This window comes from Amphibalanus amphitrite, unplaced genomic scaffold, assembly GCF_019059575.1.
Source record: "Amphibalanus amphitrite isolate SeventyFive unplaced genomic scaffold, NRLGWU_Aamphi_draft 000198F_arrow, whole genome shotgun sequence".
In the NCBI taxonomy this organism is placed as follows: Eukaryota; Metazoa; Arthropoda; class Thecostraca; order Balanomorpha; family Balanidae; genus Amphibalanus; species Amphibalanus amphitrite.
The window spans coordinates 357,311-374,083 of NW_024881693.1; the positions used below are offsets into that span (position 1 = coordinate 357,311).

General features: G+C 51.6%; 1 protein-coding gene across 4 annotated transcripts; it reads left to right on the plus strand.

The window, feature by feature from the left end:
* Window positions 1–736: 736 nt before the first annotated feature.
* On the plus strand, window positions 737–16,470 carry LOC122384790 (nucleolar protein 4-like). Of its 4 annotated transcripts, none has more exons than XM_043372530.1 (9): window positions 737–1,046; window positions 3,356–3,413; window positions 6,099–6,178; window positions 7,256–7,399; window positions 7,960–8,115; window positions 8,363–8,575; window positions 13,430–13,685; window positions 13,936–14,272; window positions 15,811–16,470. In XM_043372530.1, the coding sequence occupies exons 1-8, from the start codon at window positions 1,014–1,016 to the stop codon at window positions 14,094–14,096; spliced, it is 1,101 nt and encodes a 366-aa protein (XP_043228465.1). In that variant the 5' UTR covers window positions 737–1,013; the 3' UTR covers window positions 14,097–14,272; window positions 15,811–16,470. The 4 variants fall into 4 exon arrangements, with proteins under 4 accessions (XP_043228465.1, XP_043228468.1, XP_043228467.1 ...); XM_043372533.1 differs by lacking the exon at window positions 737–1,046 and adding an exon at window positions 2,780–3,108; XM_043372532.1 differs by lacking the exon at window positions 737–1,046 and adding an exon at window positions 2,807–2,837.
* Window positions 16,471–16,773: the final 303 nt, after the last annotated feature.

Below are 16,773 nucleotides of genomic sequence, written 5' to 3' on the forward strand. Positions count from 1 at the left end.
TGTGGTGCGGCGCTAGACTCTCTGTTCCCACATCGGCCCCAGCCGAGGAGGTGGCTGGTGGCCACCCTGCCCCGTCGGCGGGGCGACCACCGTTCCGAACTAAATTCCCAGAGGGCTCCGATGCAACCGGAGGCCACCTCCGTGCGGTGCAGTTTAGCTATTGTCTACAGTTTCTGCGATGGACGAGGAAGTGAAGTGAATTTAATTGCTGCTTTGTGGTGTACTCTTGCATGCATCGATGAGTTCGAACTTTCGGGAGAAATACGCCACGCGGCGCACTGCACGCAGTCTCACGCCTGTAACGCATTCTGCTCCGATCTTCCGTGAATGGCAGCGTAGTGCATGAGACCAGATGTAATGCATATAATAGATAACGAATTTATATCTAACTTACAACCGCGATGCGAGTTGTTGGCGGTAGAGAACTCAGAACTGCCATTTCCCGGTCTATCGGTGCGTAAGGACGCGTTACTGAGAACTGATAATTTATTGAGCAATTATTTAGCATTATTTTATATAACTCCGTCGCCCCATGGAATACCTACCTCTCCCGTCGGCGATCTCAGAAAATAAGCAAATAAACAGTGTTCATTCAGTATACGTCAGGATTGCTGTACCAGCGCTATTATCTTCCGATCCATGCGAACGATTGGAGATTACGCTGAAAAGTCGGCCTAAACCTTGCCCTCGATTTCGTTCCACACCCCTCGGCTTATACTGAATCTCCCCTGCGAGGTGCTCGCACAAACCGCCGGTATGACGCAGACGGCTCTCGGCCGCCGGCTCCGTGCGGGGTCCGGGTCGGGGGAGAGGTGGCCCCCGCGGCCGCTCGCCGGCCGGCCCGTCGGACCGCCGTGGGCCGGCCACTTGTTACGCGGGCCGCCGGCAGACCGGGCCGGTGCCGTGACGTCACAGATCAATGCCCGGTGCGGGCGCCGGGCACCCCTGCGTTTGGCGCGGCGGCGGGCGCGCCGCACCGCCGGCCGCACACGTCTGTCGTCGCTGGCGACGGCATGGACACGGGAGGATCGCCGCAGCCACTGGAGGTCAGTACTGACCAGCGGTCACGGGGTCACGGGTCGGGTTCGGCTAGTTATGGTGCGGTCGGCCGGGGGTCACGGCGCTGGCTGCCATATTGCCGTGGGTGGGTTGGGTGAGGGGGAGGGGAGGGGTCGGAGGGGGTGTTCCGTCAGCTGACTCACCTGTCACGGATGACGGATGAATCCCGGGTTGTACCTTATAACGTAAGGAAAAATGTGGTAAAACGCTATTTAATCCCATGTTGGCGTGAGATGTGCAAAATGTATTGACTTTTTCACTCTCAGGGTACTTCTGTCAGAGTTTATTTTATCTATTGGACCCAACGGTCGTCTTGTGAAATGTGACCCTCGAAGCCATTCTGTTAAAATCGGGCCCTTGCATGAGACAGCGCGAAGCAGGCTTTTATGTATGTAACTTACGATATAGCGTTTGCTTTCCGGTACCCTACGTATGTGTCAAATACCGAATAAGTGCCCTTCAGCTTCATGGCCACGCGCGCATTACGGCATTACTCAAACCCCGGGATCTCCCAAGACGAGCGACTGCCGACTAACCGGTACCCGCCACCCGGTAGATACCCTTGTGTAGATATACCTACAGGGTGTTTCACTAAAAGTGTCAAAAAGTAAATGCTTATTAAAGATATATTAAATACGCAAAGCACGTGGTTGCGCACGTGGCTTTGTTGCAAATTTTTGGACATTTATGCTTTGGCCACTTAAGATATATTTTACACTCATACGGAGCGAGGGCCGGAGGCCAAAGTTACTAGTCGTTTTTTTTTCCTTATACAGAACAAGAACAGGTTATTTACACCGCAACAGGAGCGGTGGATTACATTTACATTTGGTGCTATCAGAAACATTGAAACCGTACGCCGACTTTTCAGGAAACGTTTCACTCTCTCACCTCGCTACGACCCAGATTATAAAAGTTTCAAAGGGCTTCTTGAGAGGTTTAAAAGGGTTCCTTTGATGCCGGTTCCAGTCCAAAAAAAAAGGCGGGTCGCCCCCACCTCTCGGCGGAAATCGTTGAAAAGGTCAGGGTCTTTTTTAGGGCCTTTAAAGATAACAAGAAGCTTATTTCAACATTAAAAATAGCCAAGACCCAAATTTATCAGAAACAACCACTGTAACGGCTGTAGCCACCAAGAACTGGCTGGACCAGAAGTTCCGTTCCCTGGCCGAATAATCAGCTGCCTCACCGCCCGCCCCTGACCAGCGCGAGGCCCCGATCTGTCACCGCTAGCCTTCTGGTTTTGGTCAGTAGCTCTCGCAGAGCTGAGGAAGACTTAAGTCGCATCACTTTTGGAGCTGAAGAGCACAATGCAAGGCTTTGCCGACAGTCTGGACGCTGATGATGAAAACGGGCTTTGAGGCACCTCCGGACACGTGCCGAAACGGTGCATCAAAAGAAGCGGCGGATATGTGGAATAGGTTTGAGTGACGGTGATATCATTTTTATATATTCAAATGTCCAACAATCGCGGATGGAATGATGTGCAAATGTCCATAGAAAACATTGTTATTATGTGCATAAGTGCCTTTTACTTTTTGACACTTTTAGTGAAACACCCTGTAGATGTAGGTAATAAGGCAGTGGTACTAGCACCGTCTCTGAGCTTAGGCAATAAACGTCGTTCATTGGTCACGTCGGCGCAGCGCTTGGTCGGTCTTATGCATTGGGTCGGCGCCATGCATGTTACGGTAATGGCGACGGGTATGACTTTTCAGGTAAGTTGCAGCTCTAGTTCGTATAGCGCGGGAATGCCGAGTCGCACGTGCTGTCGCCGGAATATAAATTATCCTCGCGCGCGAATATTGTTGTGCTTCGTTGTGATTTAGCCAGATTTAGCAAGCAGTGGTTATGGCGCGCTCATTTTATTGGCCATAATCAATTTATATTTAGTATTTGCGACCAGGCAAAGGTTCGCGGATTCGGAGTCATAAAGTGACTGAGGTTCGAAGTCATAAAGTGAACGACTTTCAGTTCACTTATCCCATGTGTTGGAGTATGTCTCAGACTCGGAGTAGCAGACTTTCTGTGATCATCGAAAAAATGGCTCGCGTAAGTAGCTACTTGCGTTTGTGGCTTCAGCAAATATCTTCATAAAATTTTGCAGTCGCGAGATGGTCATCAGTTTTGAAAATTGGTGGGAACGGTAAGGAAGGGTTGGGCTTTGGTGGGGGAAGAGGCGTTATGATTATACCTAAGAATGGGTTCACTTTTGCCCTAAGATGAAGAGGGCCGCTAAGCTATATGCTTTGTACATACACAGACGTAAGACGTTTACACGAATATGCCTTCTTCGCAGGAAAAGGAGCAAACTAATCGGGCCCAAACAATGCTGGACGAAATATCGAGGAAAGGAGGTAAGAAGCTACGACTTCTATAGACAACTGGATGCCCTGTCAGACTAGTCACTGACCGGTCACCGGTCAGTGACTAGTCTGACATATGGATTTATATTTATATGACCTTTATATATGGATTCATATATAAAGGTCAGTGACTAGTCTGACAGACAAGTCACTGACCTAGACTAGTCGGTATTTATTTACTTTAGGTCCGCAAAACAGAGGGGTAAATAAAAGTCATTCACACGATACTCTAAGACCTCCTGATTTCATTTCTGATACTTATTCCTTCTAGAAACCAATTTAAAAGCACCAGTACACTAGTATCACCAGTATCACCACCGCCGGCCCCACCTCCGACCGGAACTGCACGTGTCAAAAGACCGTCTGCGCGGCGCACCCGCTACAAATGGTCCAACCAAGGTTGAGCGAAATTACGGATGATAATAAATTGTAAGGAAAGTGACGTCAAAATAATCGAGGCGGAGCGGTGCAGTGCCGAAGGCAATGCCTTAGGAGAGATTACAGGCAATGGTAAGTCAAATATTTTTAGGTTAAGTGGTTGTGTATCTGGCTTCAGGCCGAAGGCCTGAAGCCTGATGCATAACCACTTAACCTGAAAATATTTGACTTACCATTGCTTGCAATCTATTCATGCAAGTCACTTTTTCCTTTTCCCCCAGTAGGCAAACATCAGTAGGTCAGGTTAGGTAAGGTTTGGTTATGTTCTGATCATTTTTCTCATGCTCTATTAGCTTTGCTAAATATATTCTCTTTTTTATTCACCGTTTTTCTTGTGCTTTGGTATTATGACGTCATTTTCATAACGTCGAAAACTAATGAATATCTGCATCATTTTTTTTCTTTTATAGGGCAGCGTTGTATGTTTCGTTTTTGTCGCGGAAGCGTGCTTTCTTCAGTGCATATTGTGCAGCAGTGCGGTGTAATGTGCTGGGGTTTTAGTATCTTATTTTACATTTTTGATGCATATAAGCATCATATCTGAATTCAGGACATCAAATAGTGTAAGAATGTGCATTTTTTCTTGTTAAAATAGTATTGCGGACCTAAAGTAAATATTTACCGACTAGTCACCGGTGCCTAGACCGTGGTGCAGTTTTGCGAACGTCACTCGCTCTCCACACAGCTCCTGATCCAGGGCAGTTATTTATTGCAATTCGCGGATTCATAACGTAAAGGTCTCCCATTTGATATGGCGGGGAGGGGGAGAGGACGAACATACCTACTCGAGTACTCACTAGTGACCTAGTCACTACTCAATACTCATGTTCTCCGAATTCCAAAACTCTATATAAACCGCTTTTTCACTTTTTCATTCCATGTTTCACTCCAACGCTTTGCTGCGCACAGGTGTGCAATTTAAAACCGCCGTACGATTCTCCACCTGCGGCTACTGCCCACCTAAATTGTGATGCCTTTTATCCAAGTTTCGGCTACAAAGCACAGTGGCGGCTGCGGTAGGCAGACCGACCGACCGGCCCGGTTCCTCCCTCCCCTCCGCTGGCCGCGGGGCAGCGGCAGCCGGAGCCCGGAGGGGCTGGGGTCCACCGCTGCGCGTCAGGGGCCTGGGGCGGTCGACTGAGCTGGGGTGGCCGGGGGGATGGCTGCTGGGGCCGATGTCGAAGACTTGGGGGTGCCTGAGGAGCTTGGGTCGACGAGGCTGGGCTGTTAGTACCGTAAACAGGGACGGCTGCCGGAGCTGGAAGGGGGAGGGGCCGGGTGACGGGGCGGCCGGTACCGGAGCCGCTGTGCCTATATACGGTGAGCGGCTGAATGCCTGAACGGGCCGCCGGAGCTAGGGGCTGGAGCTCTGCTCAGCTGGGTACTGGCTACTGGGGCTGCCGCTGAGCCCGGGTACGACGCGGGGCGGCGGCGGAGCAGGGGGCTGGGCGCCGTGGAGGCCTGCCGCCGGAGCTGGCCAGTCGGCCGGGGGCCTCTGCACTCTGTCGGGGGGAGGGGGGGGGGGGGCTGCCGGAGCCCCTGTGCTGTTTGCGAGGCCGGAGGGAGGGGGAGGGGGGAGGCAGGCCGCCGGAGCTGGGGGGCGCCAGCCGCGCTCGGCCGGGGGCGGATCGATCGCCCTGGGGTGTCCGACTCCGCCACCGCCGATCGCCGGCACAGTTGCCCGCATTATGGCCAGTCAGAGATGGACGCGTCTGCTGGGTCCGGCCCCACGCACCCGGATCCTCTGACAGCGCAGATGCGGTCCGGAATGACAGAGATCTGACGGGAGCGGCTCGGTGCGAGCTGGGAGCGTCGTGGGTGGAGTGGATCGGCGAATATGGCGGACTGACCCATGGACTGTCATTTCTGATTTAGCATGGACTGTCATATCTGGAATTGCCACTGACGGACACAACAACTGAGAGAACTGATAGCATCACGGATCCGTAGGCAGTGGGACGCGCCGCACGGACTGCTCCTGATAAATGTGAAATTGAAGCTATATCGACATCGACTCGGTCTATCGAATAGCTTGGTGGATTTTCTCATGCATTGTCTCAAACGGTGACTGTTTCTCCAAATTCCTTTTTTTTAACAACAGTTGGGCAATGTAGGGATTCCATTAAGGGTCCGTTTCATAAGTAGGTACGTGAACATGTTACTGCCCTGTGAATGCGACTGATCTACCTGTTGATGTGACTGAGTGTGCGACTGAACGTGTGACTGATGTGTCGGCAGGCGGTGTCAGGGCCGACGGTTGCGACACAGACGACACGGGTGACACCATCGGCACAATCGCCACCACCAATGGCAGACTGGTGAGTGTTTCACTATCGCCACCACCAGTGGCAGACTGGTGAGCAATTTTGCTGAATGGCGTATGTTTAGTAGCAGACTGACGAGTGATAAGCATGCGATTAACTACCAAATAGTTAGTATGAACCACATGGCCGAAGAGAGCGACAACCAATATCAGATGGCCGACACAAGTAGGTACTGGGAGAGGAGCGCTCAAAGCCCGTTTACACACCAACGACACAAGTATCACCCACTGTAGTCCAGTCGAAAGCAGTCCTGCTACCCGTCCCAAACACCTGCTTTATTCCAATTACTTCGGCTTGGATTGTGTGTCATGGTGTATCACATGCACACGAGTACCCTATTGGTCTGCGGTCGCATGATAGTCCTCCCACTCACCGGTCACCATATTACTTCCACGGCCACCAGCCGGACTCATCCGGCGCGCGGCGGCAGCAGAAGCCCCGATTCGGCGGTGCACCGGTGGTGAGCGGTTGCTAAGCAACGGCACCGGCCGGGCGGCACGGACGGTCGCTTTATTAGCGACACGGCCGTCCAGCGATCGAGTTACAGGATCCGTACCGACCGGCCGACCCGTGGCGTGCTGTGCCGTGCCAATCTTCCGCTGTGCACTGAGTGGTACAGAAACCGAGCCCGGGGGCGGGAGACTGAGCGGTGTTTCTGCTACCGATTCTTATCAGTGACGGTATTATCGATAATACGATATAATGGCGACTAATTTTTATTACGGTTTATCCGCAGCCCACTGTTCGACAGCCATGGAATGTGATTCACTCGTTAATCCTCGAGTCGAAGACCTCTTATCCCATTCATTGTCCATTTTTTGTCCGCATGGATAGGTCGTCAGATATGTGATTTATGAATGCATGTGTACTTTGCTCTTCCTTCTTCTTTGCTTAATTATATATAGGATATTCTTACATTCGTGTATTTACTTATTTATAAATTGAGCGATGACGTACCACACTTGTGATTTGTGCGGAAGCCTGTGCTGAGGTAACCATTATCGTGGCAAAGTTGTTCTCGGTTTAGTGGCCCGCTGACCGGCTGATGACCCGCTGTTCCCCGTTCGACAGTCTCCTGAGATGACTGACCGCAGTCCGAAGGAGGACGACTCGTCCTCGGGCAACCGGGACGAGGAGGACGAGCAGGAGGACGACGAGGACACCGACGACCGGGAGGATGCCAAGTTCGACCCGGAGCGCCTCAAGGCCTTCAACGTGAGTCGGCGATAGCTGCAGGATCAGGCCTTTTCTGGGTTTTCTTGGCAATCAAGCGACCGAGGATGTCGTTTGATTGACGGGAGTTGGAGGCGCGGAAAAGGCTGCTGACTGCTTAGCTTGCCAGTTGTCAGTGTCATCGGTATAGTGTTTTGTGCTGGTATTGTATGATTACCAGTAAGTCGACAAATCCGTTTTACAGGTAAATATTACTGTTTTGGTGTAACGGTAATGTAACAGCAGATGACAATATATCAGGCGACGTTTAGCGTTAACGGTTCTCGGTTCACCTAATTTGCCGTCAAGCGTTTGCGGTCGTCGGTTTCATTGCAGGCCTATTTATGCTGTCGCACATATACTTCTCACCTTTAATCCGAATTGGTCTTGCCAAACATTGGAACGTATCACATAGTAAAAAATAAGGAGCCCAACATAGCTCGTACTTGGCTCGTACTTCATTTCTTTGCCTTTTATTTCGTTTGGCGCCGGCCGCATGCTTCTGTCAACCGGCCAGCCCCCGCCGCTCGGCTCTGACCTGACCCTCTGTGTCGCCCCGGCAGATGTTCGTAAGGCTGTTTGTGGATGAAAACCTGGACCGTATAGTGCCCATCAGCAAACAGCCCAAAGAGAAGATCCAGGCTATCATCGACTCGTGCAGTCGGCAGTTTCCCGAATTCGTCGACCGCGCGAGGAAACGACTCCGCACCTACCTCAAGGTAACAAATAACAATGACGATGTCGCATGCGGAATAGGAATGGTTGGGCGAAAAAGATGACTGGCGAGAGGTGATGCTCTAAATTGCATCAGCATCATCATCATCAGATTCATTTCATGCCAATTATTTTAGTACAAAAAGTGGGTTACGATTCTGCGGTAAATACCGTTGACTACTACGCGAATCTTCCGCGTAAATTATGTTCGTTCACTTCCGCGTGACTTACGTAACCCCTCTCCTCCCTCAGTCCTGCCGGCGCCACAAGCGGAGTCGCGAGCTGGCCGGTCTGGACTCGGCCGCTGCGCGCGCCAGCCGGCCCACGCCGCCCCACCTGACCTCCGTGCAGGCCGAGCAAATCCTGGCGCAGGCCTGTGAGAACGAGAGTCAGAACGCCAAGCGGATGCGACTCGGCCTGGAGCCCATCAGTCAGCCGCTGCAGCAGCCCGTCAGCAGCCCGCAGGTACGAGGAGTCGGCAAGATTACCTTTCTAAGAGAACCTGCTGAGGGTTGGGGTCGGGAGAGCGGTCTCAGACGGGCCCGAGGGGTTTTCATATATCGATTTCGTATGGAGCTTAACGAGAGGAGACCGGGAGCGAAGCAGGACTAGTGTCGATGGATAGTGCTAGCAACTCTGCGGGGACCATCAGCTTCCTAGAAATGAGGGCAATTTGGGTGAACCCTGGTGGTTTATTTACGCTTTACTAGAGGCACAGGTTTGCGCGATAACTGTATGTTTTGATATGTATGATTAACGGATGCATTAGTTTGGGTGAAGAAACTTGCATTTTATTGGTATTATTTGTGAAGAACTGGGTAACTGCTTTTAATTGAACTGTGAAGTATGATGGTGATGCATGCGAGTTGTTCGAGCCCTTCGTAAGTTAGGATGTTACTCAATTCAACCTTCCCTACCCTACCCTACCCTACCATACCATACCCTACCCCTAACCCTACCCTACCCTACCCTACCCTACCCTACCCTACCCTACCCTTACACTACACTACCCTACCCTACACTACCCTACCCTATCCTACCCCTCATTCATTACCCCTATTCATTGCCAAAGGTCAACGACCTCCCGGCTCTGATTATTTCCAGTCAGTTTTTAAGCGAACAACTGAGCCTAAAGCACGAGCCTTTTGCTCGGCGCCGGTCGCGGCCCCACCACGTGCACACCGCCGAACCCACACCCTCGAAAATTTAATACGACAAATGAGTGCACGCGCTCGACTTGGCGTGAAAATTTCACCCCCGTAGCCCTCACCGTTCCCGAGCAATGGCCTGTTTTTGCCGATTCTAATGCTAACCCTATGGCGCACATGAGCACGCGCCACGGGCGCACCCCCGGCCGCATCGTGCCCAAAATTTAATACGACCTGTTCATTTACGTGACCCACGAGTCGTGAAAATTTCACCCTCGTGCGTCAATCGACGGCGCCTTAAAGGGACTATCCCACCTTCTAAAATGTTGTTAAAACCAGTTAAATTGTGCCCGACTTTATAGATTGGATGACCAGGAACACGGTTCTGGCATTTATTTTTCATTAAACATCGTAGGCTTCCCATATTCCAAACACAAACTTTCAAATATGTGACGTCACAGCCCAAAATTACCTCCTTCCCCAGGCCACATTACTGTCATAAAGCTGATTCTTTTTACTCTGTAGGCACCACAACAAAGTTCAGACCAAGTTTTAAGCGATTTTTCAATGAACAAACCCATTTAAATCAGAATGACTAAACGAGGTGACGTCACACTAACGGTCGCTCCATGTTGAAGATAGGGCCTTGTACAAGGCCCATTTTCAAATGAAGGGGACAATTTCTTTAACACCAAGAGGCCGCGGGGGTTGCAACCTAGATAGATAGTGGTTTCTGAACCTCGCCGCAAACTTGGCTATCTCAACTCAAACCCCATGTTAAAGGTGGGATAGTCCCTTTAATAAGCCTTTTTGGGAGTAACCCCGACGGCGGCGTGGGCGGCGGACTTTTTAGGATTTATAATATAGACTAGAGGTACAGGTTTACGCGATAACTGTATGTTTTGATTTATGTTATGTTACGGGTGCATTAGTTTGGGTGATTGACTTGTATTTTTAGCTGTATTATTTGGGTAGATTTGGGTAGCTGTTTTTAATTGAACAGGGATGGTGATACTTGCGGGGTGTTCAAGTGTTTTGTATGTTGGGCCTTTTTTAACTCAACCCTACCCCTACCCTACTCCTACCCTACCCCTACCCTACCCTACCATACCCTACCATACCCTACCCTACCCTACCCTACTACCCTACCCTACCCTACCCTACCCTACCCTACCCTACTACCCTACCCTACCCTACTACCCTACCCTACTCTACCCTACCCTACCCTACCCTACTACCCTACCCTACTCTACTCTACCCTATCCTACCCTACCCTACCCTACTCTACCCTACCCTACCCTACCCTACCCTACCCTACCCTATTCTACTACCCTACCCTACTCTACCCTACCCTACCCTACCCACCCTACCCTACCCTACCCTACCCTACCCTACCATATCCTACCCTACCATACCCTACCCTACTACCCTAACCTACCCTACCCTACCCTACCCTACCCTACCCTACCTAACTCTACCCTACCCTACCATACCCTACCCTACTACCCTATCATACCCTACCCTACCCTACCTTACCCTATCCTACCCTACCCTACCCTAGTCCCTACCCTACCCTACCCTACCCCTACCCTACCCTACCTTACCCTAACGCCACCACACCCGCGTGTGACCAGTGTGGTGTGATATTAGTCCTCTCCTGTCCGTCGGCCGTAATCGGAGCTCCTTCCCCACTCCAGTGTGGCTGGTGTGAAGTGACGCCCGGCCTGTCATCTGTTGGCCTCTATCTGTACTTGGTGACGCTCGTCCCGCCATCTGTTGGCGGCGATCATAACTCGTGGTTGCGCCGTCTAGCGGCTTACGTGTGATTCGCGAAGCTTCTCTCTCTTGCCCCGCGGTCGCCGCCGCAGCCGGCCGACGAAGTGGCCGGCTGCCGCCATTTTATAATAAATCCGCTGTCGCTGTTAATGAACCTCTCTCCCTACTTCGGGGATAACTGGCGTGGTGACAGCGTTTCAACCTATGCCTCCCCTTGATGTTCGTTTTGCCAAAAGCGGCGCAGTGACACTTGTCGTATTGCACATTTGAGGCGGTTTATTTTATCAAGATGGCGGCACTGGCGCGTCTGCGCCGTGGCCTGAGTATTGCTATTCACGGATTGGACCTCCCTCTGCTTTGACAAGACAGAAGCCAGGAGTGAAGGCTCCGAGCCTGTCTCTCGGATTTGACGTGAGGCAGAAGCCAGGAGTGAAGGCTCCGAGCCTGTCTCCCTCGGATTGACAAGACAGAAGCCAGGAGTGAAGGCTCAGAGCCTGTCTCCCTCGGATTTGACGTAAGGCAGAAGCCAGGAGTGAAGGCTCCGAGCCTGTTTTACCAGCCCGATTGACTCCATTTCTGCTGGCTGCTGCACCGCCAGCCGCTGACTGTTACGTCGGCAGCTACCGCCACCGACTCTGACTCGACTGGCTCCCTGCTGCACACCGCCGAGCGCCGTCCGGTGTGTTCCTGGTTGAAGTTACCGGCCGGCCGAAGAGCGACCTCATGGCGGAGCAGGCGCCGCTGCCGGCTGAAGAAGCGGCTACTTTGCAGTCTTTCACGGTCTCTTCTGTCGGCGGCCTCTGCCGCCGCCCTACTCTGTGGACGGCCACTCGCCTCCCTTGGCGCTCTGCAGCGCGCCCGGTCTGGGCCGGCCGAGGAGTCTGGTCTTCGACAAAGTTCACCAATCGAGCACGTATGTACATGGTGGTGACACTGCGCCCTGTGCGCAACCATCCGTCTCGGTGACTGATCGTGTACCTAGTGTGCAACCGTGTGTCCTCGCCCGATTGTGTTTTTATTCTCGATTCGGACAGCCTACCTATGCTTACTAACGACTCCCCTCGCCCGTCCGGTAGGGGTGCTGTGATCATCCTACGATAACGTTACGACCCGAAGCGATGAGTTAATGATGCGTGTTTTTGTTGTGTTTTATCCGCGATCACTTCTCTTGTTTTTTTTTTTTAATTCGTTTCATCTCGACTCGGGATCGATGTAGACAGTGCTGTTTGTTTCGTGACATTCGTATTTTTTCCTGCGCTTTTTCTTTTTTTCGGATGCAGAGGGGGGAGGAAGAAGAAAAAGTGGTCACGCCACCACACCCGCGTGTGACCAGTGTGGTGTGATATTAGTCCTCTCCTGTCCGTCGGCCGTAATCGGAGCTCCTTCCCCACTCCAGTGTGGCTGGTGTGAAGTGACGCCCGGCCTGTCATCTGTTGGCCTCTATCTGTACTTGGTGACGCTCGTCCCGCCATCTGTTGGCGGCGATCATAACTCGTGGTTGCGCCGTCTAGCGGCTTACGTGTGATTCGCGAAGCTTCTCTCTCTTGCCCCGCGGTCGCCGCCGCAGCCGGCCGACGAAGTGGCCGGCTGCCGCCATTTTATAATAAATCCGCTGTCGCTGTTAATGAACCTCTCTCCCTACTTCGGGGATAACTGGCGTAAACTACCTACCCTACCCTACCCTACCCTACCCTACCCTACCCTACCCTACCCTACACTACCATACCATACCATACCATACCCTACCCTACACTACCCCTACACTACCCTACCCTACCCTACCCCTACCCCTACCCCTACCCTACCCTACCCTACCCTACCCAACCCTACACTACACTACCACCGACAGTCCAAGTTTCAGCTAAATCGGCCCAGAAACGGCTGAGATATTGCAAAAACAAATTAATTGTATTTACTGGCGAATCCTCTTGGCCAGCGGTGCCTTGTGTCGGCCTTCGTTGTCAAAGGTCAATGACCTGCCGGTATTTCCACTCAGTTTCTTAAGCGAACAACTGAGCCTAAAGCACGTGCCCTCTGCTCGGCGCCGGTCGCGATTCTAATGCTAACCCCATGGCGCACATGAGCACGCGCCACAGGCGCACCCCCGGCCGCATCGTGCCCAAAATTTGATACGACCTGTTTTTTTACGTGACCCACGAGTCGTGAAAATTTCACCCTCGTGCGTCAATCGACGGCGCCTTAATAAGCCTTTTAGGGAGTAACCCCGACGGCGGCGGCGTGGGCGGCGGCGGACTTTTTAAGATTTATAATAGTAGATTTACGTACTGTGCAGCGTATCGTTCAGGAGTCTCGAAGGCCGTGAGAGCCTCATCATACCAGCAGGCGAACCAGAAATGACCGTCTACGATAACCAACCAACTCACCCATTCCGCAGCTCACCACCACGGTCGCCAGTGACCGCAGCGCCACATACGAGGTGGCCAGCCGGCTGGCGGCAGCCCCGGCCGGCGCGGCGGCGGCGGCGGGCGCCGGGGCGCACCCGCTCGTACCCGACCAGCCCGTGTCGAGCGCCACCGAACAGCTGCCGGCGGCCGGCCTGCAGTACCAGCCCAACTTCTCGCAGGCGTTCGGGCAGATGTTCTCCGGCATGCTGCCCGTGACCGGCTTCCAGATGCCGTCCAATGGGAAAGGTGCGTACTTTAGATGTTCTTAGGACTGAAAGGGCAGGGGTGGGGAAAATGATGGACTTGGGGTAAGTTGCACAGGTGATGTTACGATTGCTCGTATTAGCTGGAAGTTAGGTGAAATATTGAAGCTCTCTGTCGATAAGGATATTATCTTTCGCTCGTACACCTAAATATTATCTTAGCAAACATATTCATGGCCCGTCTCCGCTAAAATAAAATCTTCCAGAATCCAGATGTGTGGCTCTGTTCACAGTGGGTGACCTGTTCGCGAAGAAGGCGGCGCCGCGACCACAGCTTTCCCCAGCCGAGGTGGCCGCCGTGCGCGTCCTGGTCAACGGCTACCGCGAGTCGGCAAACTTCCTCTGCCGCTCGGCGGACGAGCTCGAACTACTGATTCAGCAGTCGGGCCACTAGGCGGCACCACCGTCGCCGCGTTTCAGACGAGCTTCGAACGGCGCTTCTACGTCTGCTCAGGGCGGTCCCGCTGCGTTATGGCAAGCGGATGGGCTAAGATGGAGGAGAACATGACGTGGGGTCTGGGGAGGGTTGAATGTTGAGCATGTATTGATGTCGAACTCACCTCGACGTACGTACCCTAGGAAAAAAACCATCAGGATTTTTCTGATGGTCTGATGGTTTCTGATGGATTTGGCTGATGGTCTGATGGTTTCTGATGGTTCTAGCTGATGGTCTGATGGTTTCTGATGGTCTTGCTTGGTGGTCTGATGGTTTCTGATGGTCTTGTGTGATGGTCTGATGGTTCTGTGTGATGGTCTGATGGTTCTATGTGATGGTCTGATGGTTATGTGTGATGGTCTGATGGTTCTGTGTAATGGTCTGATGGTGTTGTGTGATGGTCTGATGGTTTCTAATGGTGTAGCCTAATGGTCTGATGGTCACCCTGCTGACCATCAGACCATCAGAAGATGCATGCGCTGATGGTTTGGTGGTTTCTGACGGAAAGTCTGATGGTTTGATGGTTCAATAGTTTAGGCCTTATATCAGAAAAAGATTTCATCAGAAAGCCTTATAGCGCTTCGGGGCCGACATCGCGAGTGCTGAGCTCTAAATAGCCAAATTTCTTTCAATTATTTCTCGTGGTCCCCAACAAACACTTTAAACAGTTACCGGAAATTCCTCTAGCGAACAGCGTTGCCAGTTCTCAGAAATAAATTTATTCTAAATGCATGACGATGAAAAACGACACACTAAAATAATGACTTATAATTAATAAAAATTTATTTTGTTTTAAAAAGAAGGGAATAGGAAATATAACTTGCCTTTCTCATGCATAATTTCTCGTACTTTCATGACCAATGAAGCTATTTAATTGCCAAAATCGGTTAGAAGCTTTCTCTGATAGAAAATAATATTATTAAATCATTAAGAAGTGATACTTGTAAAAATTATTGGGATATTTGTTCTTTTAAAAAGCGATGAAAACAAACATATTTTCAAAAATGCCGGCGCTGCGTGAAACGCTGCGTTGTTGTTGGCGCTTCATTGCGGTTGAGATGTACGCCTATGTACATTTCCTGAAGGATGGTGTGAAACGTGTGGTGCATAGCAGTGACATCAAGGACTTTTTCCCCAAAAATGTGCAAGATTTCGACCCAAGTCTGCCCGTGAAGGTCCTCTGGAGAGGTTTCCGTGATGAGATTCCGACATCGTCTGCGGAGAGATACAAGGGGCTGATCCTGAAATTAGGATGTGAGGCAAAATAAAACGAAATTGGTAAAATTTTTGGGGGATAAATTATTTGTGCCACCGAAATTATAAGCATCTGTCACCGAAATAGAGAAAGTAACGTGACCGGACACTTTTTCGTCTAGCAGCACTTTTTCGTCCGATTTATTTCCGTTGTAGCTGTTTAGGCTAGGACTTTAGGCAGTGACTATCAGAATTCCTGAAACAGTCGCGCCATCAATTGATGGCGCGACTGTTTCAGAACCGTCAGACCATCAGAAACCATCAGACCATCACAAACCATCAGACCATCACAAACCACCAGACCCCTGAACCATCAGAAACCATCAGACCATCAGAAACCATCAGACCATCAGACCAGTGGGCCAATTTCCATGCACCATCAGACCATCAGAAAAATCCTGATGGTTTTTTTCCTAGGGTATGTTTGCCGACATCACTTTCCTGCCGTGGTGTGACGTCATTTTCGCTGGATGACGTCATTTGTGTGCCATGTGACGTCACGTTCAGCGGGGCTGTTCATTGATCTCGCGGTGTGTATAACTGGGACAATCTGGCTGCTGTGTGTCCGCTGGTGTTTTGTTTGGATCTGTCGCCACGGTACACAGATCCGCCCGGCTGGGTCGACCTGGTCCTGGTCCTGTTCGATTGGTCCTGGTCCGGAGTGGTCCGCGGACCGGACCTGCCGCCGGGCGCAGCGGAAATATCACCGGTACCGTCCTCAGTATGCGTCGGTCAGTGTCTGCGTACGCCGCTTTCTAGACGTGTTCCTAGCCGTAAGCTCGCGCGATGTCGGCCCCCGACCCCGGGCGGCGGCGGTGTGATGCTGCTGTTCGGGACTCGGAGTCCTGTTGTCCTCAGTCGCAGTCTTCCGGCGGTCCGCTGGGACGGCAGTGGTGCGCGACAGACCGGCCGGCCGCCGTTCGATGTGGTGTGCCGCGGACGGTCCGCGATCCGGACCGTGAGACACTGGCGGTCTGCAGCGATCGACCAGTGCCGACGGCCGAATGTATGTGGCCCCAGAGTACCTCTGTGTTATCATTTCCATTGTGGCGAAGAATACACATATTTTCGTGTTGGTTATGCACATTTTGCTTCAAACTATTCGACGTGAGTCTTGAGATTTTACGTCAAAGAAGTATTTTCGGGACTAGGTCATAATAGAAGGAAGGGAACCTAACATTGCAGCTTCCCTAGATTCCTCATGAAATGCCCAAAAATTTAAGTAAATGTGAAGTATTGCGAAATCTTAGTTTATTATCTCCTAAACTGAGCTTCTTAGCGAAAATAAAGCGCTGTTTATTGTAAACTTACTTATTGCTTTGTTTTGTCGCCAACCATAATAAATTGCTGCCAGTGACTTCTATAGACATGTTCGGTGTGG

Excerpts from the sequence above, each read along its gene's own strand:
- LOC122384790 (XM_043372533.1), top strand. The coding sequence starts at position 3,043 with ATGTGTTGGAGTATGTCTCAGACTCGGAGTAGCAGACTTTCTGTGATC. Across the intron at positions 8,116-8,362 it reads GACTCCGCACCTACCTCAAG|TCCTGCCGGCGCCACAAGCG; the intron begins GTAACAAATAAC and ends CTCCTCCCTCAG. Across the intron at positions 8,576-13,429 it reads AGCCCGTCAGCAGCCCGCAG|CTCACCACCACGGTCGCCAG; the intron begins GTACGAGGAGTC and ends CCCATTCCGCAG.